This window comes from Talpa europaea (genome assembly GCF_964194135.1).
Source record: "Talpa europaea genome assembly, chromosome: 9".
Lineage (NCBI taxonomy): Eukaryota > Metazoa > Chordata > Mammalia > Eulipotyphla > Talpidae > Talpa > Talpa europaea.
Window position 1 is genome coordinate 21,973,656 of NC_140076.1, and position 26,418 is coordinate 22,000,073.

The 26,418-nt window shown below is 52.7% G+C and overlaps 1 protein-coding gene across 1 annotated transcript in view; it reads right to left on the minus strand.

Annotated features, from left to right (window-relative positions):
- Positions 1 to 26,418, minus strand: part of GRIK3 (glutamate ionotropic receptor kainate type subunit 3) — a gene marked incomplete at both ends in the record, with an annotated part of 184,237 nt that overhangs the window by 10,650 nt on the left and 147,169 nt on the right. Inside the window, 5 exons of the mRNA XM_084244257.1 lie at positions 2,987 to 3,204; positions 5,697 to 5,815; positions 9,358 to 9,581; positions 17,254 to 17,457; positions 24,121 to 24,234. Coding sequence (XP_084100383.1) covers positions 2,987 to 3,204; positions 5,697 to 5,815; positions 9,358 to 9,581; positions 17,254 to 17,457; positions 24,121 to 24,234 — 879 coding nt within the window. The remainder of the gene's footprint in view (positions 1 to 2,986; positions 3,205 to 5,696; positions 5,816 to 9,357; positions 9,582 to 17,253; positions 17,458 to 24,120; positions 24,235 to 26,418) is intronic.

The window sequence follows — 26,418 nt, forward strand, 5'->3', positions numbered from 1 at the left end:
ATATAGCTATAGCGCTTAGACTCCGCCTGGCACATAGTAAGTGCTCAGTAAAGGCAATTACTGTTGACTGCCAGTGGCTCCCAGGCATCTGTTCAACCCCAGTGCCAGCACATGCACAGACAAAGGACCACAGGAGAAGACGCTGCGGTGGCTGTGGGAGGGCGCTGCATGTGCGGACAGCATATTTAATCTTACATCCTGGCTCTCCACCACTGACGTGCTATGCGATCACGGGCAAATCATCCACATGCCCCACCCGCTCCATCCCTCCCCATGGGCCTCTATTTCTCTAGGCTAAACGCAGGCTCCCTTCCAGCTCTAGCTTGCAGTCACATTAAGGGGGTCGCACTGGCCTGGGGTGAGTGGAGGGTGGGGAGGTATGACTAGGAAGCCCAGCTCTGGAGGGCAGGGGCAGGAAGCAGGGGCAGGGGAGGAAGCAAGCTTGCCCGGGACCTCCTAGTGCTCTGCTCCCAGCCAGGGTTGCCACACGCAGACTCCTCTCCGCCTACCCGACAGCCTCGCAGCTGCTGCCAGCCAAAGGGAGCCTGGGAAGAAGAGCTTCCTTAGAATTAAAGCAGGAGATGATGTGACCAGACAGAAAGAAGAATTAACTGATTGGGAGAGCAAGTGGAGCTGGTTCTGTAGGGGGGCTGGGCGCTGCTGTTTCTGGCTGAAGTCCCTTGTGTGTGGGGCCCAAGAGCACCAGCGTCCCAGCTGGGTGACAGCGTCTGTTCCTGCGCTGCCCTCCTCACTGTACTGTTTGCAGGAAGGTGATGAGGGCGGGGCAGACTGCGGGTCCTACTTGATGCTGGGGACAGCAGCTCTGTGGGGAACTGGGCTGAGGCTCTTGGAAACCAATCTGAGTATCTGAGCATGGAGGGAGGCAAGGGCATCCAATCGGCGGCGATGAGCCGGTGCTGGGCCTATTTATGCTGCTTCTCTTTGATCGGGAGCCCTGCTCAGAGGCGGGCTCATGGGTAATGCATGAGAGATGCTCTGGCACAGTCAAAGGGCTGGGCCGCAGCCTGGGGGTGGGCACAGCCAGGCACACGCGCACGCACCCACCCAAGCCGGGCCGTCACACACACATGCATGCAGAGGCTGTAGCATACAGCGCCCTCCTCCCACCTAGGCACATTTGTGGGGACATTCAGGCAGATGGACGTGCTTATACTCTGCGCATAAGACATCTGGCATACACTCGTGTATACTCACAGGCACACAGCCACATATCCAGAGACGCTCGCCAGAGCACACCCACCCAGATGCACACACTGTCCGTGCACAAAGGCACATCTGCACCCACACAGGCAGACCCTGTGCAAGGCCTCACGTGGGTGCAGACCTCCACAAAAACACACTTACATGTATGATATATACTGCTATGCGCACATACATGTACTCACATGCTCATCTGTTCACACTCATGGACACACGCACAGGGTTCCAGAGGGCTTCTCATGCACCCACGGCAGTGCTTCCACGTTCCCCTCACTCCAAATGCATGGTCATAACCTTGCAGGCGGGAAGGCTGCGTTTACCATTTCTCATGGGCAGCAGCAGCACCATCCAGTGGGGTACCCTTAGCAACCCTTTTCACTAAGCATCTACCCTCAAGGAGGGGCCGTGAGTGGAGTTAAGGCAGAGTGCAGGTACCCAGGAGGTGGAAGGCTTTTCCATCCAACCCTTCCTATTGCCCTGGCTCAAGCCTCATTGGAGGTTCCATCCATCACTCAAAGATAGCCTGGAAAGAGGTGAGGGCTGGGGCAGGGAAATCCCCAAGGTTCCCAGACTGATTAGAGCAATTGGCTAATGAACAAATACATGAATGAATGGACGTGGAGCCAGAGCTCCCAGGTCCTGCCTGTGTCTGAGAAGTGATCGGAGCGGGGCTTCTCTAAATGCGGTTCCCGGGCCAGCGGCACCCGCTGCACCTGCACATTCTCATTCTCACCCAGACCTGAACCGAAGCTCTGAGGGTGCAGGGCCAGAAATCTGGGTTCCCCAGGCTCTCCAGGTGATCTGAATAGACCCTCAAGCCAGAACCATGATGAGAACGTGGGCTTGGGAGGAAGACGGCTCCGGGTCAGCACCTGGCTCCTTTAGCTGCGTACTCTTGGACGAGCTGCTTAGATGCTCTGCGCCTCAGTTTCCCCACATGCAAAGTGGAAATAATTACAGTGCCTGTGTCACAGGATTGGTCTTGAAGATTAAGCGAGGCCAGGCATTCAGCACAGCGCCTGGCCCGCCCGGAGCTCTCAGCAGCTGCAGCGATTATTATCATCACTTTTCTTTCTGAAGAACATTTACAGCTACCGGCTCTCAGGAGTGGGCAGCTCCTAAACCCTCAGCTACTCTGGCAGAAGGTGAACAAACACAGAGGAGGCTGAGCCAACACTCTACAAAGCAGGAGGAGCAGCTACAGCCAGATCCCTGTTAGAGTAGAAGCCTGAGCGGGTGAGGGGGCTTTATGTGGACACCAGCCTTCCAAGGGCGTGGCACGCTACGGGAGTCTGTAAGCTCTTGCTCAAGAGCTCACTTCCTCCTTTGAGGATGAGCCTCTGCTGCCCTCAGTGGTGGAGAACTCGTCCCCATGCCAGCCCAATCTCTTAGAGATGGACCCAAACCACGGGCAGGAAGTCCACTGTCCCCAGAGCCAGGCGTCAGGGCTCACGCATTGCTCATGCTTGTGTCTGGGCCGCCCTTCTCCTTTCCCTTCTCCTGCCGCAGCTCTCCACCTGTCCTCCTCTGCTGATTTAAGGAAACAGCACATCCACGCTGCTTGCCCCAGGTACAGAATCTTCTAGGATCTGTGCTGGGATCAACCCAAGTGGCCATTTTGCCTCAGTTCCCCTGAGTCCATTGGCCCCAAAAAGAGAGGGGCTGAGTCCTGGGGATGTCTGCCCCGCTGGCTCTGTGGGTAGGGAAGCACAGTGAAGGGTGAGGGAAGGTCAGCTCCTGGTGCTACAAAGGGAGAGGGCCTCACCTTGAAGAAGGTCATGGTGGCCCCATCCTTGACAGCCCCATACTCAATTTTGGTTTGCTTGGCCAAGTCATCCGCAGAGTCGATGGGGGATTCCATTCGCTCCACGGTCAGAAAGGCAGCCAGGTTGGCCGTGTAGGAAGAGATGATGATGAGCGTGAAGAACCACCAGATGCCACCAATGATGCGCGTGGAGAGGGCCTTGGGCATCAGTTCAGACCCTGGCAGAAGAGAGGAGACAGGTGGTTCCAGACAGTTACAGACTGGGGCTGCCCTGCTCACTCCCTGCGGGCATGGACTCCACTAACAGTCTAGTTAACAGCCTAGATCCTTCCCCAGACCAGTGGTTCTCGGTGTCTCCCTGACCAGCCACATCAGCATCACTGGGAGTTTGTTAGAAATGCACATTCTTGGGCCCCAGCCCAGGACCTACTGAATCAGCAACTTCAGGGGTGGGCCCAGAGGGTTTGAGAAGCCCTCTAGGTGATCTGATGCAAGCTAACATGTAAGACTTTCTGCCAAGATACAATCGCACATGCATGTTTCACAGGCTTGTCAGACACTCCGCTGCCCATCTGTGGACCACTCAGGTGGGTCAGAACCCCTTGGGGGTCAGAAATCCTGGGTTCTGGAATGAATCCTGCTCCTAACTCCCTTTGTGATCCCGTGCCAGACACTTCCCCTCTCTGGGTTCTGCAAAGATTGGAGAATCGTCCTTCCTCTGTCCCCGCCTCACATAAATACTGCGATGCTGCAATGATATAATTTGAGGAGAAATTGTGTTGGAAATACAAGAGGTATACAAATAGAAGATTGCTATGCAGTGCTTTGCAGGAGGAGAAAAATCAACATTTTTTGAAGCTCTTTGCCAAAATAGATCTCTCTTCCTCCCCGACCTTGGGTGTGGAGCACAATTTAGACGAAACCTTCTAACTGAAGTAATTAACTAGGCAGCTTTCAAGAGATTTAAATAGCAAGTGACTCCTGAACTTTCCAGAATATTTGGACCTGCAATCTGAAAAGCATTTGCTTTGATATGAATGATTTTTTTTTTCTCAAAGAAATCACTCAAGGGAGAGTTTTTCAAATACATAACTATTTTTCTCCCTCCTAATCAAAACCTCGCAGGGACTACATCGGGGGCCAGGGCTTTTGAATAGCAGCAGGAGGTGGAAGAGGAGAAGCTATTACTGCATTGAGGGGCTTCCAGGTCTTCCCCAACTGTCACCGAACAAAGATGATGGACAAAGCAGCAAGGTGAGGCTTCCGGATACTCATTAATACTGGAAACAGAATGAGGTGTTTCCCTTGAGAGCTGCTTGCCACTTCCCAGCTGCTGGAGACCATCGGGGCTTCTCAGTTTTCCCTCGCAACCAGCCCCCGAGTCTCACCTGGAGCCCTCCCCCAGATTGCTTCAACCTAGGGCTAGCGCTGGCCCCCCTAAGGGAGACTGACTTAAGTTAGTTTGCTTGGTGAGCTCTGCCAGACTGTTGGACCCCAACTCAGATCTGAGCCCCTGCCCTGGCCTTTGTCATGGCTGGAGGTCTCTATTGGGGTGGGGGTACTTATATCTCTTTTTCTTCTCCTTCAATCGAGTGGCCAGCACAGGGCCTGGCCTGTAGTGGGTACTCGGGACACAGTGGAGTGTCATTCGTTTATTCTTCCATTTGGCATTTGCTGGTAGATGTCCGCTGAGGACATACACAGGTGGACATGGAAATAGTTCTCTGTCCCTCGGGTTCCCTTCCCTGTTTTGGTCCCTAGTCACTCACTGGCCATCAGTGGGCTCTATTATAGCAGAGACATTGGTTGCTTTATTCCCCAAGACAAGGGGTTCTGGGCTTGTGACTCAAAAGGCAGAAGCAATGACCCAGGCCAGCAGCGCTGGGGAGGGTTCTCCCTGGGGATCTTCCTGGATGGGGCTTCTCTGTGCCCAGCCTCTAGCCCATGGTGTCTCTGCACCACACCCCTGGCATCCAGAGTGGGTACTCTACTTTCTGAGATAGCTGAGTGGCTGCAGCACCTTCCCAAGGGTGGGCCCCCAGCCAGGTGCAGCACCTGGCTCTCCCTCAGCAGGATGTAAGGGTGTAAGATCCCCATCTCTGAGGTACTCAGGCTGAAGTCCCTACCGCGGACATGACCCTCCCTAATCCCAGGCTCCCCACAGCCAGGTCCCGTCCCCACTACATCCAGAAGTTCTCTTAGTCCATCTCTGCCCTCCACCCCCATGACCAGTATCTGGGTTCAGGACTGCCCATCTCATTCCTGCAATGGCCTCCCACCCAGCCCCACAAGCCCCCGTCTCTCCCCTTTCCTATTGACAGTCCAACTTTGCTCAGCCAGATTTATTGTGGTGAGGCCATCATGGGGTTGGCCCCAGAAGCAGGCTGCTCTCCGCCCATTACAGCTGGAGCAGGAGGGACTGGGGTGATCCCTGCATGCATGGATGGGGTGGCTCACCTGCTCTCTCCTCAGCCCCGGAGCCAGCCCAGCCACGCAGCGGTGGTGGCCAGGGAGCTTTCTAGGTGCATCTGGCTTTCTGATGGCTCAGCGGGCTGAGGCTGCCCTTGGGGATGGATGGGCTCTGCCGACTCCACAGAGGCCAAGGGCACCCTTGGAGGAGAAGCACCTCTGAGAGGAGGATTGTCCCTGGGAGGAGCACTCCTGGGAAGAGGAGCACCCTGGGGAGAAGGGCCCAGGAGAGGGCACATACCTTGCTGCATCAGGGACCCCATTCCAAACCAGAAGCTGTTCAGCAGAGTGAAGTTGTTTTCCACCACCTCGGAGCCAGGGTTGCAGGGGTGGGCATCGTACCACTCATAAGGGCTGAACCTATGGCAGGAAGGGGAGCAATGAGTCTGAGCTGTGGGGGCCGAGGGGAAGGTGTCCAGGCCCCAGGAGTAGCGGTTTAGCAACACTGACGGGCCGACCACTTTCGGCATCAGTGTCCTCACTGCTCTGCTGGGCAGGCAGGGGAGGGGAAACCAGGGCCATTTTGCTTCTTCTTCTTTATTGCCAGTGCCCTTTTCTGGTGATAAAAGTAATTTAGCAGAATGTCTCAAAATTAAAAGTGCACATGCCCTTCAACCTAGCGCGTCTGCAGCTCATCATCCACCCCAGGAAAAACACTTGTGCATGATGGTGTTTATCAAAGCATTGTTTGTAACGGCGAAAACATGGGAAGCAACCTCGACGTCCTTCAATAGAAGAATGATTAAATAAACAATGCCGCAACCATACTTTGAATATCCTGCATCTCTTAAACAAGGACGAGATACTTCTGGATGTACCGGCAGGGGAAGATCTTCCGCACATATTGTTTGGTTTATAAAAAGAGTGATAAAAATAAGAACAAGATGATCACATCTATATAAATAGATTCCTGAAGACCCAGCTATACACCTGTGTCTGTGGGTTTGTATAGAAAGGCAGACCCAAGAGTCTGGAAGGATCCATACCTAAAAAAATGTTAGTGTTTGCTCTGAGGAGGGGCATTAGAACAGCAGAAGGCATTTCAGGGAGGCCTAGTCTCTATATGTACTATATGAGCATCTAAAAATGAAAATGAGCTTTTGAATTACTTATATACTTAAAAAAAAAAAAAAACCTTAAAGTGGAAAAACACATTGTGAGATATTCCAGTTGTATGGAAGAACCCAAGAAGAAAGTGAAAGTACTTCAGGGTCCCGTTCCCTGAGGAGAACAATGTGCTAGATAATTTTTTGGACTTTTCCCGTTGAATATACAAATTATTTAAAGTGCCCCCCTCCACCTTCTAAGAAAGAGCAGTCCTGATCGGGGGAGGGATCTGGTCTGCTGTGGGCGGGAGGTCAGGTGGAGAAATCAACCTGAGAGCAGGAGGAGGGGACGGAGCTAAGGGGCTGAGAGGCTGCCCTGGTGGGTGGGGCCGATGCTGAGCAGAGACCTGGCAGGGAGAAGCGTCCCCAGAACTGTGCGATGACGTGCTGGAAGTGTGACGCTGTGCCTCGTCCTTCTTGTCTCCCTACAAAAAGCTTTACTAAATCATACACTCATCACCAAAGCTCCCGTGAGAAGAACTTTGTTTTCATGCAGCTGGAAATCTTACTGTTAGGGAATTCCAAAGTGAGGCTTCAAACCAAGATGGGGATTTTCAAAGGAAACGATCACAAACTGGCTGGAGGCGCTGAAATCCACAAGGCAGAGAGGCAGGACAGAGAAGAGGGGAGAGGTTGTTTGGAGAAGGGCTTTTTTGAGAAAGATTCTGGAGAGCTGTGCATTGGGTGGTCCCGCTCCCCTGGGAAGTCAGGGAGAGGGGCTTCCAGAGGGCTGCTGGGGGGCTGGGCAGGTGACCCTACAAGAGCAGATGTGGTGGGCAAAGCCTGGGGAGGCCAGGGAACGGGCAGACTGGTGTTTCTAGAAGGAGGCAGGGGAGTGTCACAGCGGGACCAGACAGCGGCCCTGGGCACACGGGGCAGCGATGCTCCCCTTGGGCCAGGTGGGCCCCTGCAGAAGAGAGACATGTCTGGAGACCAATTTACCTCAGTCCCTATCACTCCCTGCTGCCTACCACTCAGCCTATTTTACTGTCTTATGCTTCCTGTTCTGCCCATGCGCACCTGTGCTTGTCACCTCTGATTTAAAGTGACAAATGTGGGTTTAAAGCCCAACTCCATCAAGAAAAAGCTTTTTGACTTTGGGCTATGACTTAACCTCTGAGCCTCAGTTTCTGCTTCTGTTAAGTGGGGATACTTGTAATCTCTCACTGGACAGCCCTGAGGATCTGGCAGGACAGGTATGAATCATGTTGCGTGAGTGCCACCAACATCACAAGCGCATGATGATGCTGTTCATGGCTCTGTGGCCAAGACCCTTGGCTCTCTCCTCTCTCCTCAGGTGTCCAGTGTCACTGCAACAATGCCAGAAATTCTACCTCTTCCAGAAAGTCTCCCCGGATTGATCTGGGGATGGGGGCTCCTACATCCCGGCCAGGAGGCTGGGGTGGAAAGCAGGCTGGCTGCCAGGAGCCGATGAGAGGCCAGGAGCTAGCCGGGTGGAGGGGGATGGGACACGCATCAAGTGGGCAGAACTGATGCTGGAAAAAACTGAGCTTTTTTTTTTTTTTTGAGGCGGTGGGGCGCTGAGAGGCCAGCTGGAGCTGCTAAAATTATGGCGAGAGCTCCAGAGAGTGGCTCCTGGCTTTTTCAAAGACTTGTTAGGCCATTAGACACAAGAGGCATAATGAAGGCTTCTCTGTGGCAGCCTGGGCTCCGGCTAGGCTGAGCAAGCAGGCAGCACCAGGCCAGCCGGCAGCAAAGGGCTTCCAAGGCAGGACAATTTCATCTCTCACATCCTTCCCTTTGGTCTCTCTCTGTGTGGGAGGAGGGAGCAAACGGGAGGAGGGGGAGAGGGAAGACTTTCAAAGAAGACTCAAGAGAAAAAAAGGCTGAAATACCAAGTCCTTGGATCTCAAATTGCCTCTCCAGAGAAGTCTCTCTTTGCAACCTGTTAGGATTTAGAGAATAAAGAACCAGGGCAGGCGCAGGGGCTGGAGCCTAGAGGGAGGGGGCAGAGGGCCCAGCTGGGGAGGGGGTGGGGAGCTGGGCAGAGCAGCCACCAACTTGAGGCTGGGGCAGAACACATGCCCGGTGGCCAGAGATGTTGGCTGCAGGTAAAATACTTGGTGACCCGAGTTCATTGCTGGAATTGCCGTGGCCAGAACTGAGCCTCTCTGAGCCCCAGATATCTCCCTTCCATGGGCATCTGTAAGAATTTGGTAAGATAATGACTGTGATGCAGAGCACGGTGCTGGGCAAACACCAGGTGCTCAGTAAACACTGGGTTTTGCTGGACCCCAGGCACCTGCTGCCGCCCTCCACCAGCAAGGACGTGCTATGTCCATGTCATGGGAGCAAGCGAATGTGCAAGGGTGTTGCTAGCATGTGTCCCAGACAGGCGTGTGCCCCGCTTCTGCTTGTGTGCATGTGGTGAGTGACCCCCTGCTGGGGAGGGTTAGATGGACACAGTCTGTTTTCCAAGTTGCCAGCTACCCGCTGGGCACCTGCTGCACCTGGAACTTCTGACTGCCTGGCCTTAGTGCTGCCGCTGGGGTATCCTTCACATCTCCTAGGCCTGCTTCTAGGACCTGGGATGCAGCTGCTGCCTCTCAGGGTCACACACACAGGTGGGACTGGTAAAGACTGGGGGATTCAAGCCTGAGGGCCATAGAACATTTCCTAAAGCATAAGAAGGGATCTGAGCCTCAGGGAGGGAGAAGTGGGCATAGCAGTAGCCTGAGCCTTTACCTTCCATGCCAACGGCTGACAGTGTGGGGATTTCCTGGCTCCTAAGCCTGCCGCCTTGAGCCAGAGCACTGACGAAGGCGCCGCCCTTACCTGGCGATGACAAAGAGGACACAGCTGACTCCAAGGTAGGCGAGGAGCACATACATCCAGATGTCCGGGGACAGGGGGTTGAGGAAGGAGAAGACGCTGGGGTTGGTGCCATTGGGCTTGCGATACAGGATGCTCACGCCGAGGGTCATGAAGGGCTTGGAGAAGTCAATGGCCTTCTCACGGACATGGGTGATGGTCAGGGGAGCCACGGCCAGATCTGCCTTCTGCAGCGAGAGACATAGAGAAACAGACAACAAAGCCCAAGAGTTGCAGGAGACAGAACACCCCTTCTTGAAAGTGGGGAGAGGAGGGAGTGAAATTTAGTCTGTTGCCTGGGCCCCAAGTCACTAAACAACTCTTCAGCTTCAACATTTACCAAATCTTCTGGGCCAGGCCTTGCTCAGGGTGCTGGGGAAGTACCCGAACTTAACTCCTACGCCCTAAGGGCTCATGGTCTGAAGGAAGAGGTACTGACACACAGAGAATGGAGCTCTGGGAAAGCTGTGACCCATGTGGTCCATCCTCTGCTTTGTGAGACGCGTACAACTCAGCAACCTCCAAACATTTACTTATTTGTGATTTTCAAACATCACGAGGACAAAGAATCCACAACTCTTATTTAAAAGAATCCAGCAACTCTTATTTAAATGTATTTTTCTTCTATGTACTTCTTGACTAATTCATCCCGTTCTGGGTACTCTACATATCCTCAAATCCCCCAAAACCAGTTGGACAAAAACAATGCCCTCCGGGCCTCCCTGGTGGTGCAAGGCGTTAAGCACCGCGCTATGAAGCAATCCGCAGCCTCTGCAGCACAAATTCGATCTCCAGCCGGCCAGGGAGCAACCCACACAGCACAGCAGACCTCTCCCGTCTCGCCCGCTGCTCCCCTCAGCAGTGTATTTCAGTCAGTCTGTCTGTTCTGCTCCCCGGACTGTCTCTGGTGAATCCTCTCACCCCGCCCTGCATCTCTGGCCTGTACCCCAGCTCTTGTATGCATAAATAAATCAATCTTAAAAAAAAAAATGCCCTCCCTGGGGGTGGGGGGGGGCGTAGAGAAGAAACTAAACAGGCAAACAAACCCAGAGCCATCTTCAATAGGTGAGGGGAGGGAAAGAACAAAGCCGAGGAGGAGGAAAGCGCTGTGTGTAAAGCTAGGAGTGTTCATATGTCGAAAATTTTTAGCCCATCACAGTTTTAATGAGGGGAATAATTAAAGTTCCATCTCTCTGGGCTGAGCTTTTCCTGATTAAAAATCTACAATCCCTCATTCCTCTCTCTGGCCTCAGCCCACTGCTCTCCCCCTACGTGAGGCTGCATTTGGCTGCTTCCTGTTCATCACATTCCCTTCTTCACCTCCACACTTTGCATACCTTTTGGTCTGCTTGGAATGTTCTCCCCCTATTGTCTAACCCTTATGCCTTCCATAGATGCTATCTCTTCCAGCAAGTCCTCTATGATCCTCTCTAATTGTAAACTCTTTTTGTAACAGGGTGGTCCCCAGGAAAAGAAGAGGTTCTGGGTTCCCTGCCCCATCCAAGGGAGGGTGGAGTTAAGCAGGGAGAAGAAGCTGGAGGGGAGACTAGAAAAGGAAGGAGGAAGGATGGAGAGCCAGAAGGAGACCTGGAGGAGGCACGTGGAGCAGAGAGACGTGTGAAGAGAGCGCGCTTGCTTCTTGGCCCTGGACTGGTTAAAACAGACGTGGGTGAGCGACCCGCGGGAGGTTACAATGGCAGGGTTTATCTTGATTTTGCTCCTTTTGTCCCGGATGTGCGGGGCCCCTTCTGCCCCTCCCCTGTGGGTCCCCACCAGAAGGTGCCTTAGAGGCTAGGCTTTCAGGCCTCAGTGGCCCTGCTTTACACCAACCCTGTTTGGCTGGACATTTACCCACTGGGGGGATGGGTAACTTCGGGTGCTTGATTTGGAAACTTATTCTTCCCCTTTTCTGCACTGCTCACCAACTCTATTAAAGTTCTTTTCCACTGAAGGTCTTACGCACTAGAGTGTTTTGTCCTGATGTGGTGGATGACAGAACCTATTTAGAGCGGGCAAGTTTGGGGGTTCTGGGGTGCTCCTCTCCATGCCCTTTAACATCTTGAAGCTCTCTCTGCCCTATAGTAAGGTCCTAACCTGCTCAGTTCAAATGGCAGTATGTGTGGTCATGGGACTGCTTGTCTTATCTGCCTATTTTTTGGTGTGGTTGGGACTGTGTAATTTACTTCTTTGTTTCCACATTCCTAAGCCCATCTCAGCTTCTATAATATTTGCTAGTTAATAATGTTTCCCTCTGAGAGGCTGTGCCCGGGGTTCCTGTAGATATCTACACATCAGAACCAAGTTTTCACTTCCCTTCTTGCCTTCTTCAAGTGGGGGCAGGACAGAAAGGGAGGCTGGGTCCTAAAGACCAGCACGAAAGACCCCTTTGTTTAGGGGGAGGGCTGCCGCTGAGTCCCTCTCAACGCAACATTCTCTGGGCAGTCATTCACTGACTCGGTCCAGCTTCATCCAACCATCCATCCCCCAGAGTCATCCATCCCCCAGAGTCATCCATCCCCCAGAGCCATCCATCCAGTATTTTGAGGTGCACAAGGGATATACAGCTGAGCCAAGGAGGCTTGCTTTCTGCCATTATGGACTATATACTCTAATGGGGGAGATGGACATTAATCAAATTGCCTGCAAAATGGAAGCTGTTAATACTATCTTTAACTCCACAAACCTCATGAGAAGAACCAGAAATCAAGTTGCAATCAGACTTCAAGGAGGGGAGGATGGGATGTGTAGATATCTACAGGAACCCCGGGTACAGCCTCTCAGAGGGAAACATTATTAACCAGCAAATATTATAGAAGCTGAGATGGGCTTAGGAATGTGGAAACAAAGAAGTAAATTACACAGTCCCAACCACACCAAAAAATAGCTCCCAAAAGGCTCTGTGGTGGCCCTGGCTAGATGGAGCATTCAGGCAAACAATCGGCAGTGGTGTTGCTCATCCTGCTGCCTCCCCTTCTAGTGGCAGCGCCCACACCTGACCCCTGACACTTGGGGCCCAAGGATTCAATGAACTTCAGGATCTAGGGAAGACAGGGAGGAGGAGCCTATGGCAAAGGATGGTTTTATACTGGGGCCTTCCTTTTGTAAATTTCTGAATGTGTGAGTTGGAACTTGCTCTGATTTGAAGGGAAATACGCAGCTGCTATGACCCCAGAGACAATTCAGTTTAGGGTGTGTACAAAGGGAAACAACAAAAGGAGAGAGAATTACAAGGGAAGGCTCAGAGAGACTAACATGTGTTTGCTTAAGACCCACTGTACCAGCCTGGGATAATGGGGTAAGAGACTCAACTCATGTTGCTCCCAGTTACATAAACCCCTATGGGGGTGCTGTACATAGACTCTGACTGGGATGGGAGGCAGGGTGGGAATCCCTGGAAGGTCCCATTCAATTCTGAAGTTCTAGGACCCTATATAATCCTCTATATGACAGTGGGCTTTTGATTCTAGAGCATGGCTTTTCTAAGCTCTGTCCCTCTGAAGAGACCCTATTCTAACTCCCCAGTCATCATCACTGTTCAGAAAGCCTTTGGAATGGTCTCTGGGAACTCCAGTGGATTCATAGGAAGAATCTCACAGCCAATGGTGGCAAACCTTCCTTTGACTTTTGATGACAAGTTGGATGAAAATGTTGATGACAAACACACAAGGTGTTGGTAGCCAGTGCTTGCTCCATCATAAGTGTTCCAGGACCAGTGAGGAGGCTGGCACAGGACTACAGCTCTCGTTCCAAGCCCAGATTCTCAGAGCCTTCAGAGCTTCCCCCACTCTCCGTACTCTGTTATAACAGGGTTGAGAGGCGGGCATCTGCATCCCATGCCTAAAACAGCAAGACTGCTGGCCAACCTGACCTTCTTTATGAAGAATTTTGTTGTGTGTTCTCCTTTAGGCTGTAGGAAGGCTGAAAATTCTCCACTTCAATTTTGGTTTAGGCAGGGATACTACTTTTCACACTTGGCTACAATTACCCTGAAAAAGGCTTGGTTTTCTCCAACTTCCCTTGAAAGGGTGGAACAGATGTCAAGCCTTTGCTGTTTCAGTTCATTACTCAGAATGAAAGGTCCAATCTTGGCAGATTCTTCCTACTTGTGCAAGCTTTCTTTGAGGATGATTCATAAAATCATAGGCTGTCAGAACTGGACAGGAGAACTTTGAGATTATCTATTCCAACCTTGTATTTTTTTATGGAGGGAAACTGAGGCTCAGAGAAGGTCCAAGGTCTTTACTCTCAGATTTATAGGAGTCATGTCCTTGAATAAACCAAACCTCTGACTTGTCCAACACATTCATTCACCTATGAATGAGTTTTCAGAAGAAATCTCCCTGGTGATGACTCTCGTAGCACCAGGTATTTCTGCTTCTGACACCGGTCAGTTGGATTTTAGAGGTGCTGGATGATTCCCCTGGCTTCTGCCCCCCACTGGCCCATAAACCCATGAAAGCAGAGCCTGAGCCAGTCTCTTTTCATGATTTTGTGGCCCACCCCAGCACAGTGAGTGGTCTTAGCAGGGTTTCAGTAGAGCCCTGGAGACTCAGAGAAGGGGACATTGCTGTTTTAGGGGAGATGGCCAGGGAGCAAGTCTCAGAGCCTGCTGGCTGAGCTCAAGAGGGCAAAGCAAGTCACAGATGGTGTCCGTAGGTGATTACCCAAGTTTAACAAAACACAGTGTTCCTTGTAAGGCCCCAGGTACCATCCTTGACAATGCACACCTCTCGGGACTGAAGTGCTAGTGATTCCCGAGGGTCAGTGTGCAGCACCTGTGGTGCGCACACCACTTCCTGAGCTGAAGGCTGCTTCACTGCAGACACCGCTCCTCTCCCCGGGCCACGCCCTCCTTTGGAGCCCCTACTCTGCTAACCAGTTACCTCCACTCATACCTTCAGAGATGCCTAGAACCCATGGGAGTAATTTAAGGCATGGATGTGAGAAGACTTTGGAGAGAGGGGGAAATGAGAGAAAGCAGGCAGTAAAAGTGAAGGCAGTGACTATTAGGAATGGGGTGATGGATGGAGAAATCACTGTCCTGTCTAATCACGCTAGTTGCTCCCACGGTTAGGGGTGACTTGGGGGAGGTGGGAGTATCAGCAGGCGGAGCAAGCACCTCCAGCTGTCCCATCTTCCTCCATAACCCCGGCTCCCTGAAGGCTATGTGGCATGGGACAGAGGTGAGCAGTGTCCAGAGGACTTTTAAGTGCTGCTGGCCAGAGGCCCCACCCAGGGCCTCCAAATGGACCTCCGGGGGCAGATATTTGCAAAGGCAGGCATTCATCACTTTTACATCTACGTTCAGGCCCTTAATAAGGAAGTAATAATATTGCCAAGCCTTTACCAAGCTTTCTATGAGCTAGTGAGAAGACTAATTATCCGACGACACTAATAAATGGTTATGATGTTATTAAAAATGGCACCAAGCTAGGATTAATAGGTTCATCAATTGCAGGGAATTGGGTTTAACAAGGTCCCCTGCATGGCCCGTTAAGGCCATAGCATTGATGGATCCTGGGATGCATGGAGGCCATGCATGAGGTTCCTCTTCTCTTTAGCTGAGGGTCAGCTTAGGTGGGTCTGGCTGCTGCTGGGCTGTTCTGAAAACACCTGCTTGCAAAGGGCTCTTCAAAGCTCTCAAGTCGCTGGAGCCCCTGGGTGTGGTGAGATTGGCATCGGCCCTGCTCACTCCTGCATGTGGACCTGCTCTCCATGGGATCCTCTCCTCCTCCCCAGCCCAGCTCCTGGCCTCAGAACTCATGGGGAGCCCACATTCCAGAGCCCCACTCATAAAGCAGGGGGAACAGATAAGAGGGAGATGTCTCTGGGGCCTGCTAGATAATTTCCATAATAATTACAGTTATTACTAATACAGGTGACAACACCACTCCCTTCCATTTACACTGACTTCTACAATCTAAGGGCTGCTTTCCGCCAGTTGTCTCCTCTGAGTCTCACTACAAGCCGGGAAGGAGGCGGGGCAGGCGCTATTATTTTTCCTGTCGAGTTAGGAAATTGGAGCTCAGGGAGTTAATGGGACTTCCTGAAGCCCCTTCCCAGCCTTGAAGGAGTAACCACTAATGAAAAAATAAAAATATTATCAGCGAATACTGATACAGTGAACAATATGTATTTCACGCACTTGTGTAAACTTATTCCTCACAATAGTCTTATGGGGTATGTTCTATTATTATCATTCCCATTTTACAGATAAGAAAATAGGGCATAGATTGGATAAGAAACTTGTCCAGGAGCACACAGCTGGAACGGGGCTGCGTGGGGATCAATCTCAGCCCCAGTTTATGCTCTGCATTATTAGCCTCTCTGGCCAGCCTTGCATGAGAGCCCAATTTCCTGGGGCCTCGGAAGCCCCTGCACTGGTAAGGCTCTGCTTAAGCCTTTGCTCTGAGTTCCAGCCTCCTTTGCCCTCCCAACCTCCAAAGCCGAGGTGAGCAGGAGGACTAGCAGAAGACTCCGAGGCTGCCTGCCCCCACCCAGGGAGGCCGGGCAGTAATAATCTGGTTGACTGGCAGCTTTCAGGCTGCAAAGGCCTACTGCACGAGCCCACCTCCTCCCTGGCTCCTTGTGGAGGTCAAGAAAGGGGGCTTAGAAAGCAGAGAGCCTCCAAAGACTCCACCACCTTGAAGCCCAGCCCCATCACCTTGTTCTGCCTCAGCTTCCCTGACAGTAAAATCGGTGGCCAGGATATGTGACAGAGAAATATAGGCGGTCTTGTGTCTATCAGGTCTCTGCCTTTGATAGAAATAGCTTCCAGAAGTTGAGGGCCCTGAGCCGGAAGGCAGGTAATATTTGTCACATGCCAAGGGGTCCTCACTGAAGTCCCACAATAACCAGTATTATAAATTGCTAATTAGTCCTACTTTAGAAGTGAAGGGGTGGAGGCTCTGGGAGGTGGATGAATTTACCTGGTTGCATGTCTATGAGGTGGAAAAGCCAGGACTTGACCCCAGGCCTGCTGGGCCTGCAGCCTCCTCTAGCTGCTGGGATCTGTGTGCTTACCCATCTCACAAAGTTGCCTCTGCACTAGGGCTTGCTGTGGGCCAGGCCCTACACCTAGTACGTCCCTCTACTTTCCAGTTTCAGGACCCTCCTAAGAGGAAGGAGGAATTAACGCCCACTTGACAGATGAGGAACAGTGAGAAGTCCCGAACACATAGGCAGTGTGAGAAGTCCCGAACACATAGGCAGTGAGTGAGGAACCCAGGGCGTCCTGGTCCCCCATGCTGTGGTGGCCTAGACTGGTTTTCCTCTGTCTTCCTCCCAGTGTCCTACAAACCCCACACCCCTCCCTCTGGCTGCTCCACTCCCCAAAGCTCCATCTGCTTGTTTTGGCTCCTTGCTCCCCAGGGGCCTCTCCCCATCTCAGGCAGAGTATGGTTCTGCTTCCAGCCAAGGAGAGGCACTTTCCATTGCTGTGTGCCTCGCCCTCCCCGTTCTCCCAGTCCCTAGCTCCCCAGACCACCTGCTCCTCACTGGATCCAAAGGGCTAAATCTTCAAGGCAGTGACAGACCTAGCCCAGGCCCCAGAATTTGGCGGTGTTTTCATTGGTGCCTCCCCTGGCCATCCTTTGGTAGCTCAGCAGGAGCTGAGGAAATCCTCCAGAGGGGACTCATGGAAGATGCCTGTGGGGAAGTCTGAGTCAGACAGGCCAGTGCCTGTGTGCTTGCGCGGAGGGGGCATCTGGGAGTTGGGGAGCATGGGCAAGGCAGGCCCAAGGAGCTAGCTTCCTCCCAGGAGCTAGCGCCACCATCTCCTGGCCCGGGGCTGCCAGGATGCCTCACCCTGCCAAGCACACAGGTCTTGGGCCGGTCCCCTGGTGCTCCCGCCCCACTCACGTGGTCGATGAGCTCCTTGATCATGCCGTTCCACTGGCCTTTGTCGTCCTGGGCCCCGTATTTGCCGTCCTCCACCAGCCGGATCTCGTAGGAGAAGCCCAGGATGTGGGACAGTTCCTTGAGCAGGTCGATGCAGTAGCCCTCGAACCTGTCGTTCCCGAACAGGGTCCTGTCAGACTTGCGGAACATGACGAAGGGCTCCTCCTGCAGGGGCAGAGGAGACAGGGGCTGGCTCAGGCTGAGTGGGTGAAGGCAGGCAGGCTGGTGCTCCAGCAGATGCAGCTGGGAGCCGCACGTCCACATACTCAAGAGAAGGGCGGGCACTTGATTACGGTGGCGTTTCATCATTCTCTCAACTGTGACACCGTAGGACCCTAGGGCTAGGGGAGCAGAGACCCTCAAGGGGATCCTGGAGTGCAGAGAGCCACTGGCAGTCTCTTGCCAAGCTCCTGCTGCACCAGAGGCTCGATCCTCTGACCCTGGGTCCCCAGTAACGCCACCTCTCAAGATCCCGTCCCAGCCCATGAGCGATTTACTCTAGATTTTCGACAGTCCTTTGGGATGCTTCAGAGAAAGAGGTAGGGGGTGTCTGTCTCCCCAACAGGTTCCTGCCTTCCCATGGATTCTGAGACAACCACTTCTTGCTCTCACTGGGGGAAAGCTGGGTCCTTTGGTTTAGACTCCACGCCAAGTCCCAATGCCTCTCGCCTGCCTCCAACCAGGAAGCAGCTCATGAAGTTGGAGAAGACAGACCAAGGGCCGGGGAGTGCTGGGCTGGCTGGAGCAAAGGGGACATTGTTAGTGTGTATGCCTCCTTTGTGCAAATTCTTCTCTGGGAATGCGGAGGCACCGGGCCAGGTGAGCAGGTCCTGAGTGGGGCTTCAGTCCCAACCATCCTTTCGGTCGGAGGCGCGTGCAGCGAGCAAACTGCACGACTGCACCTGTTGCTAAGGGAAGACCTGTAGATGAGGTTCCATCTTCCCCAGAGGGCTGCCAACCACAAGCAGGTTCCTGAGCAAAACTACCACTCTCTGTAAAATGGGGATAATAACAGAACCTACCTGACAGGGCTGTTATGAGAATTAAAACAATCTACGAAAAGCACTTAGAATAGTGCCCAGCAAACATAAGCTACCATTACCATCATCATCATCATCATCATCATCATCATCACCACCACCACCATCATTAACATCATTATCTCTTTCTGTGCGCCAGGCGTCCTGTTTCTGCAGTGATCTTCCCCAGCCTAGAGACCTCACCCAATGTCATCAAAGGTGAAAAATCATCGCTGGCAGCGGAAAACCATTTCGAGAAAGGTCCCCGAGCTAGCTCACTTCCTGACCCTCTCTCCATGCCCCTCCCTGGCCCTATCCTCTAAAATTAGCACTTCATTTGTGAAGCCACCACTGCCCCAGAATCTATACATCTCCATATAAATACGCTGCCTTCGGAGCAGCTGTAAAATGCCATTAATTTCGGGAAGTGCTTTGCGGATGGCATACATATTTAACAGCCAAAGCCCAGAGCATTAAAATGGTGCTCGGCTTAGTAATGTGTCTCTAGACCTGCAACATTTCCTAGGGGGTAATTCTGAACTCCGCCAACTACTTATTCATGGACTATTTCACAATTTATTACTGGAAATGTCCAGACAGCCAATTCACAAGCTCTCTCGGCTGCTAATCGATTGCTCAGTGAAGGTGCCCTCAATTTCATAACTTCACGCTCTCCTATTGCTCTGGGAGAACGGCCACAGGAGCAGGGGTAATATTTCTCTTCAACAAGTCACAGAAAACAGGGGTCCAGAAATATAACCTTTCCCGACTTTTCATTGCCAGGGCTCTTAGATGAGTTTCTCTCGATCACTTATACCCACATGAAAGCCAGGCCTAACGCTAAGCTTCTCCCGGCAGAAGACCTGCGGATTTGGAAGAAGGGGCCTTGTGGGTTTGGGGTAAACCCAGGGTTGACCATCTCATAGATGTGCTCTGCAGGCCCTGCCTGACTCACGTGGTCACAAAGCATGGCCTCAAGTATGTCCAGTACCCCTGGCACATCCCTGGATATTCTGCCAGCCCAGGTCTGCTCTGACACCGAGGCTGAGTGCCCGGGACCCACGGCCTTGGCCTCTGCTTGTCAGAAGCATGCCAGAGGCCCGGTGTCCCAAATCCCTGCAGCTGGCTGGCAGGGTGGCTGTCCCAGCCCATGTCTGGGCCTTAGGTTTTCCGTGTCCACTGCTGGGTGCCATGGGCCCTGCCTGGTGGCTGAGTCTATGTGGGTCACGATGTGTGCACAGCACAAACACACCCACCGGTGCGTGTCCAGACACCTGTGCTGAGCTGGCCCCACACCCACATGTACCCACAAACAAGCCAGCGCTGCCGCTCACTTCAGCAGCCAAAAGAATGCTGAACCTTCAAAAGCAGGGCCCCCAGGAGCGAGCCGGTGTGCTTTCTCGTTGTGTGAGCTGAGGTTTGGGCGGATGAATTTTTCATGAGCTTGTGGAAGAGCGGAACCTGATCAGAGGCTGGGCCAGGCAGGGAGGGGTGTAGAGGGGCAGGGAGGGCAGGCTTCCAGATGCCTGTGGCTGCGCTTCTGGCTTTAGCAGCAGGAAGGCCGCCTGCAGATCTGAGGGGCCAGAGGGGGTACGTTCGGGACTCTGCCCATCTTTCTGCCCAGTGTAAGGCACCCTTAAGCACTCAACCCTAGAGTTCAAGATAGGAGAGGAGAGGAGAGGAGCTGGGTTGGGGGGGTCACCCGCACACAGCTGTTGCCTCTGCCACATCCAGATTCTGGGGAAAAGAATGAGGAGGAGGATCCCCTATCATGAGGGGTTTGAGTCCGGGCCCTGTTCTCTAGAGCAAAGCATTGGATATTCCTGCACTCTTGCCTTGGTACCTGCCTGTCACTCAAAGTTCTGTTGCCCTGACAACGCACTTCCAGACAGACAGGGACCAGTGCTCTCAGCAGGAGGTGCTGACCCTACTTACAGGCTGCCAAGCATGGGACTGGGGCTGGGTTTTCAGCCCGAGCCACAGGCCTGGGCCAGGTTGGACCACTCCCCACAACTGGTGCACTGTCCTCAAGAACCCCAACCTGAGAGCACCCGAGGCCTCTAGCAGACCATACTGACTTTAAGGGGCACCCCTTGGAGCATCTGGATCAGTTCCAGGTTTTCAGGTAGCCCCACACCAGTCCATTCACGGAGTGGGGGTCTCTCAGGAGTGTCCGAGGACATTTCAGCTCTACGCGGACTTTCTCAGAGCCCAGTGTCAGGGCTGTGTCATCGACTGTCCCCACCAGCAATTGCCAGGGTCATCCTTCCTTTCCCAGCCTGCAGGAAAGCCTGGGCATCTCTCACTGCCCAGAAGTAGACCCAACCCTTCATGACCTCTGGGCAGTGGGAATGGAGAGGACTGAGCCTCAGGACACGCAGACCACGTGAGGATCTGAAACTACACATGGTCAGTTGAGATGGTCAGCGGGCATCTGCCTCAAGTGGCCAGCAGCTGTGCCAGAGGTTGAGGTATGGGGCTTAGGGGCAGGGAATTGTCATGTTGTCAGGGCCAGGAGCTCAGACCACGGCAGGGCAGGGGATGAGGCAGTGGCTGAGATCTGGAGTTTTAGGTATCAGTAGGAGACAAGAGCTAAGGGGCTCAGGAGGTCACAGCCCTCAGGCTTTTGGGAGCCAGTGAGAAAACACCTATATAAGAGCAACCAGCTGTGAGCCCTAGGGAGCGGCGGGGTCTGTGGTGAATCAGGGTACATCCACCGGGCCTGGCGGGCACCCACAGGCAAGTTCAAAATTGATAACGTGCCCTGTGTGGGAGATGACCTCTGTGACCACAAGCAGGGGGCAGGCTTCTGTGGAGTTCAACATTCTGTTTGTGGTCAGAAGCAGAGACTTTCTCCAGGACTCTCACTCTGACTACTATATTAAACCTGAGCTCACTGGGCACTGGGTTTGTAATCAATAATGATAATGATAATGATAATAGCAGCTATTACTTAACAGCATGCACTCTGCCATTTATAGTTATTAAATCATTCATCCTCTCAACTCAATGAAGTAGAAAGAATTATTATGCCCTTTATTTTCAGATGAGGAAACTGAGGCAGAGGGGCTAAGCCATTCTTCAGGATCATACAACTAAGCAATGAAAGAAAAGTCAGGGCTCAAACCCAAAGATTTGTCCTTTCAACCATCACTCAGCCTCACCCCTGTGCCCTGCTACACTGCATGTCCCAGAGCTGTTGGGCCCAGAAGGGCTTTGCTCCTTCCGAGCTCAAGGAGCCTGAGAAGTAGCAGGATGCTGGGAGCGAGACCTGCAGTGAGCAACGAAGGGCAGCAACCAGGACCTTTGCAAGAAGTTGTGGGGCCTCTCCTGGTAGCGCAGGCGGTTGAGCGCAGCGCTGTGAAGCTGTCCTCGGCCTCTGCAGGGCAGGTTTGATCCCGGCCTGCTGGCGAGGGTCCCACATGGCGTGGTGTGGCAGACCTCTCTTATCTCACCTGCTGCTCCCCTCAGCAGTGTATTTCAGTCAGTCTAGTCTGCCTATCCTGTTCCCCACTCCGTCTCTGGTGAATCCTCTCACCCTCCTGTGCATCTGGTCTGTGCCCCGATTCTTGTATGCATGAATAAATAAATCTTTCAAAAAAAAAAAAAAGTTGTGAGCGTCTCCCGGGAAGTTTCGGGAACAGCATGGGATGTCTGCTGGACTCTGTCTCTGCGGTTGTAGGAAAGTCCCCAGCGTCTTTGCAGAGGGCCTTACGCCCTTGAAATAAGGATGCTGCCGACTTGATGGAGCGTCACCCTTCAGGTGTGTGTATTTTGCATCCTTTTGGTAAATTGTCTTTCGCTGGCCTCTCACTCTTGGACTATTGTTTTGTAGCTGAATCATCTCAGCCCATTTAATCATCTCCACCTAGTCTCGGAAAGCATACTAGTTTTACCTTTTTTAAATCTTGTATGTGAAGTGTTTTATTTATATCTCACATTTTATGCAGCACTGCTTTTAATCTTTTACCACCTTTTTACTATTTTATTTTTACCCTTTTATATTTTACTTTGTCACCCTTTTATCCTTTTGCTTTTTGACATTTTGGTTTTTACTTTTTTTCACCTTGTCTAGCCAGGGCTGTTAATTATTTATTTTAATTTTTTGTCTTTCCTGATAGCTTTCGTTTTTATCTCATTCCTTATTTTCTTTTTTCTCTTTATTTTACTTTTAACCTTTTTATTTTGCTCTCTTTCCACTCGCCTTTCATCATTTCTATTTTTATCCACATCCATATTCCTTTAATTGCTCATCAGTTTTCACGCTAATCTCTTTGCTCTTTTTGTTGCTGTTTAATCTTCTGGATTATTTTAGTTAACAAAAAGTCGATCACTAACAAAAGACAAGCTGTGTACTTTGGAGGAAGATACCAGTGGAAGGCGCACCCCAAAAGTGCTGTGCAGGCTCCAGCCTCTAACCCTGGCTCCATCAGCAGAGGGCCCAGACCACCTTCGATCTCCAACACCCAACACTTTTTTCTTAACATTATGTTCATTGAAGTCAAGTAGGTTTACATCATTATATTGGCTTTGGGGGTTATAGGTTTAAACCTCTACAAATGTATGTTTTCACACCCTGCCCACTGCGAGCACCCCGATAATCACCCATGATGTGGTTATGATTAAAGGCCACAGTCGCTCCCCAGAAGCTGATGGTGCCCTGGCGTCTGCGCTCACTGGGGCTCCAGGTGAGTGGGATTCACTGTTACTTCCTTCCTGCCCCGAGGTGCCTGCCACCCCGCCATCCAGCATGTACCTGGTGAATCTCCCCAGAGGGAGGACCCCACTCCCCAGTGGGGTCTGGCTAAGCTGCTCCGATGGGAGGCAGGTGGACAAAGCTATCGGAGTACCATGCAGGGCTGGGTGACCCCCCCAGCCCAGTTCCCAGATTCCGTCCCCTGGCAGGCTCTCTCTACCACAATACCCCAACATGGCGGCACCCTCTTTGGGGACCAAACATACTGGCTCTATTTTAAGGAGAAGCTGATCAGCACATGAATTGTCCTCAAAGAGTCTTTGGTCAGAATCTGCTGGACTGGCCAGCTGCCTCCCCACCACATGGCCCGGCCTGGGTCCCCAAGAGCAGTGCTGTGTCTCTGAGGGAGTGTGCCAAGCCTCCGGACATCCAAAGGTCTTCTGCGAGGGACCGGCATGTGGAATGGCCACAGTGCTGGTCAGTCCCGGGAGGCCAGTGGCCTGGGTCTGTCCTCCCCACCCAGAGCGCCAAAGGTGGCTGCATGACCCAAGGGCCACTCTTTGAGTTGAATGGTCAGAAGAACAGCCCTGAGGAGTGAAGGGTGGGAGCATGGCCAAGCGCTCTTGGGGAGGAGAGCTGTGGGGTGTGGCCACAGCCAGGGTGACTGTGTAGCCTTTTCCCTGGGAACTGAGATGGGAGAGGTGGACCCCAATTCCTGGTACAGAGACAGTTTTATCTCCTTTCCACCACTCATGGTTCCTGCTCAGGCATCAGGGAGGGGCTCAGGGAGTAGGTGGGGTGAGAGGCAATAATGCAGGTCTCTGAGAAGCACTGGCCACCAGGTCTCAGGCAGGCAGGAGGACTAAACCCTCTGCCTTTGGGAAATGGCTGCTCAGTTGCCCCCTGGGGCCTTTAGCCCATGGCCATGGGCAGAGATACTGTGTTCCAAATGCTCTCTGAGGGCTTCCAAGCAATCCTTAATGTTTCCATCCTCCTGCACCTCCTCTCCACCATCTTCCAGGCTCCCAGCAGCCGGGAAGTGTAACTATGGAGGGGTTTCTCCAGCTCTAAGGCCCCCCTCCCTACCCCTCATGCCCTCCTGCCAACTCTTACCAGCACTGTGGTGACAATGAGTGACCTGTTTGTCAGGGAGTCGGTGACATTAGGGCCCCGGCCTTTGGCAACTTCCGTGATGTTGAGTCCCTCGGCAGGACTCCACACCCCGACCTGGGTGGATAGACAGACAGAGATTAGAGGGGCGAGACCCAGCCTCTCCATCCTTCCCCTGCACCAGCAAGCTCATCATCTCATTCCCACTATTCAGATCATCCCCTTCGCTGCTAGCAGGTGTTGAACTCACCTTCCTGATCGCCCTGCCGCCTCCCTCCTTCATAGAGGAGACCCCCTAAGTGTTCGAATCTGATCTGCCACCTCCCCTTGCTGGCAAACCCATCACTGCTGAAGGGGAACTGCAGAGGGAGAGGGTAGACAGCTCAGGTTGCTCAGAAGAAACCAGCTTGGGGTAGTGCAGATGCCAGGAACCAGGGGTTCTGGGTCAGAGCCAGGTCCTGTACTCCCAAGAGTCACTCTGAGCCTAGTGGGCTGCCCACCTTCTGGGGAAGACCCTGGGCACCTAACTGCTTTCTCATTGGGTCTTAGCCCCAGGGCTAGCTTCTGGGGCCTCATGCCTTCCAAAGGCCAGGACAGAGCTGGAGCAAGGGAGATGTTCACTAAACATCTGTGGGATGGGCGAGGAGCCCAGCAGGCTGGGCAGGAGGCTGGTCTGGGTAGTTGTTCGGGGTGGGGCATGATAGAACAAAGAGTAGACACCCCTCACCACAGGTCTTGGATGCCATTGGGTTTGATGGCAGGTTGCTTTGTGGTTTTACTTCTAAAGTTGGCAGATACCTGGCCAAGGTGACTTTCTGTCGCTCCCCATAGTGCCCTATATTGATATCAGGTCCAAGGCTGGAGGGAGGTAATTACTCTAATGTCCTGGACCTCTTGAAGGTTCTTTGGATCCATCTCTGCCCCATCACAGCTTCTTTCCCTCAAGGAAGGTTTCAGCCTATCTACTCTGTCCTTGGCCCAGTTGGGGCTACTCAGGAAATTTAATCAATTAAACAGAGAGATCAAATGCAAACATCCCATTAAAAGAGCTGTGCAAAGCAGATAGCAGAGAGACATGTAATTATGCTTGGGTAATTCTGCCTTAATCCTCCCAAAGCCACTGGCTGGAGCTGGCTGGATCAGCTATGACCCGGCTTAGCAAACAGAAGTGATGATACAAGACGCAGTGTGGCCATGTTTGGGGGCTCATCATCCTCTCTAGGCAGGACCTCTGTCTATGCAGACCCTCCTGTCCCCCCAAGTCGAGGGGAGACAAGCAGATAGTATCAAAGGGGCTCTTCTCTCTGAGAAAGGGCTGAGTTCAGAAGTAGGTTTGGCACAAGGGCCCCTAACAGCTCCCCTGGGTGCAGGAGGCCTCAACAGACATCTGTCCAGTGGCCCAGTGAATAGCAGGAACTCTCACCAGAAAGCATCTATTGAGCTCCAACTGTATGCCCCAACAGACACCAGGTGCTATGAGATGTGAGAAGTTAGGATTGAGGAGGGTCCAGCTAGTGGACGCTCTGCCCACAATCCAGGTGGCTGTGACCAGGAAATTCTGGTGGGTGCCTCTGCAGGTCAGCCTTGTCTGGGTATAGCAATTTTTGAGTATTAGTTATGGTCAATTTGCCAGTTTCAGGGAGGGCTGTTGGGAGAAGAATGCTGTGGGTGGGCTCAGATGGGAAGAGTGCACTGATGATCAGTTACTAATGTCTGCCATGGGCACGGGCATGGGAAGTGGTATCACGTCTGCCGTCTGATCACCAGCCTTAGATTTTAGGTGATCGACAGAGATAGATCACCAAGAGAGGAAGAGTAGTTTGCAGTAGTACTGCCAGAGGAGGAAGGGGCCTCCCCAGCACTGCTGGAGTTTAAACAGAAGAGGGAAGACCACCTAATGAGAATGTTTATGGTTTGTATAGGTGGACCCACTGGCCCCCAGGGTCTCAGAGCAGAAGTCACAGCCCTTGTCTTTAAGGGACAGAGGCTCTACAAGGCATGAAAGAGTTACAGAGAAATGGTGTGGGTTCCCTGGTCACACCTCCCCAGCACAGAGGTTCCTTAGGTCCTTGGGAAATTTAGGAATGAATGGAGTGACCCTGACCACAAGGTGCAACCCAGGCACAGCCAGATCTGTGCCTGAAAGCGTGAGCCAAGGAGCCAGGTCATTCTTGCTGCCAGGGTGATTATGTAGGGCCTGGAGGGAGGATGTGTAGACAATGGGGTTGTCTGGGGGAGGGGCAGCGGAAGCTAGGCCTGGAGAGCAGGTTTGGGAGAGGCGGAAGGGCCCTGTGATGGGTG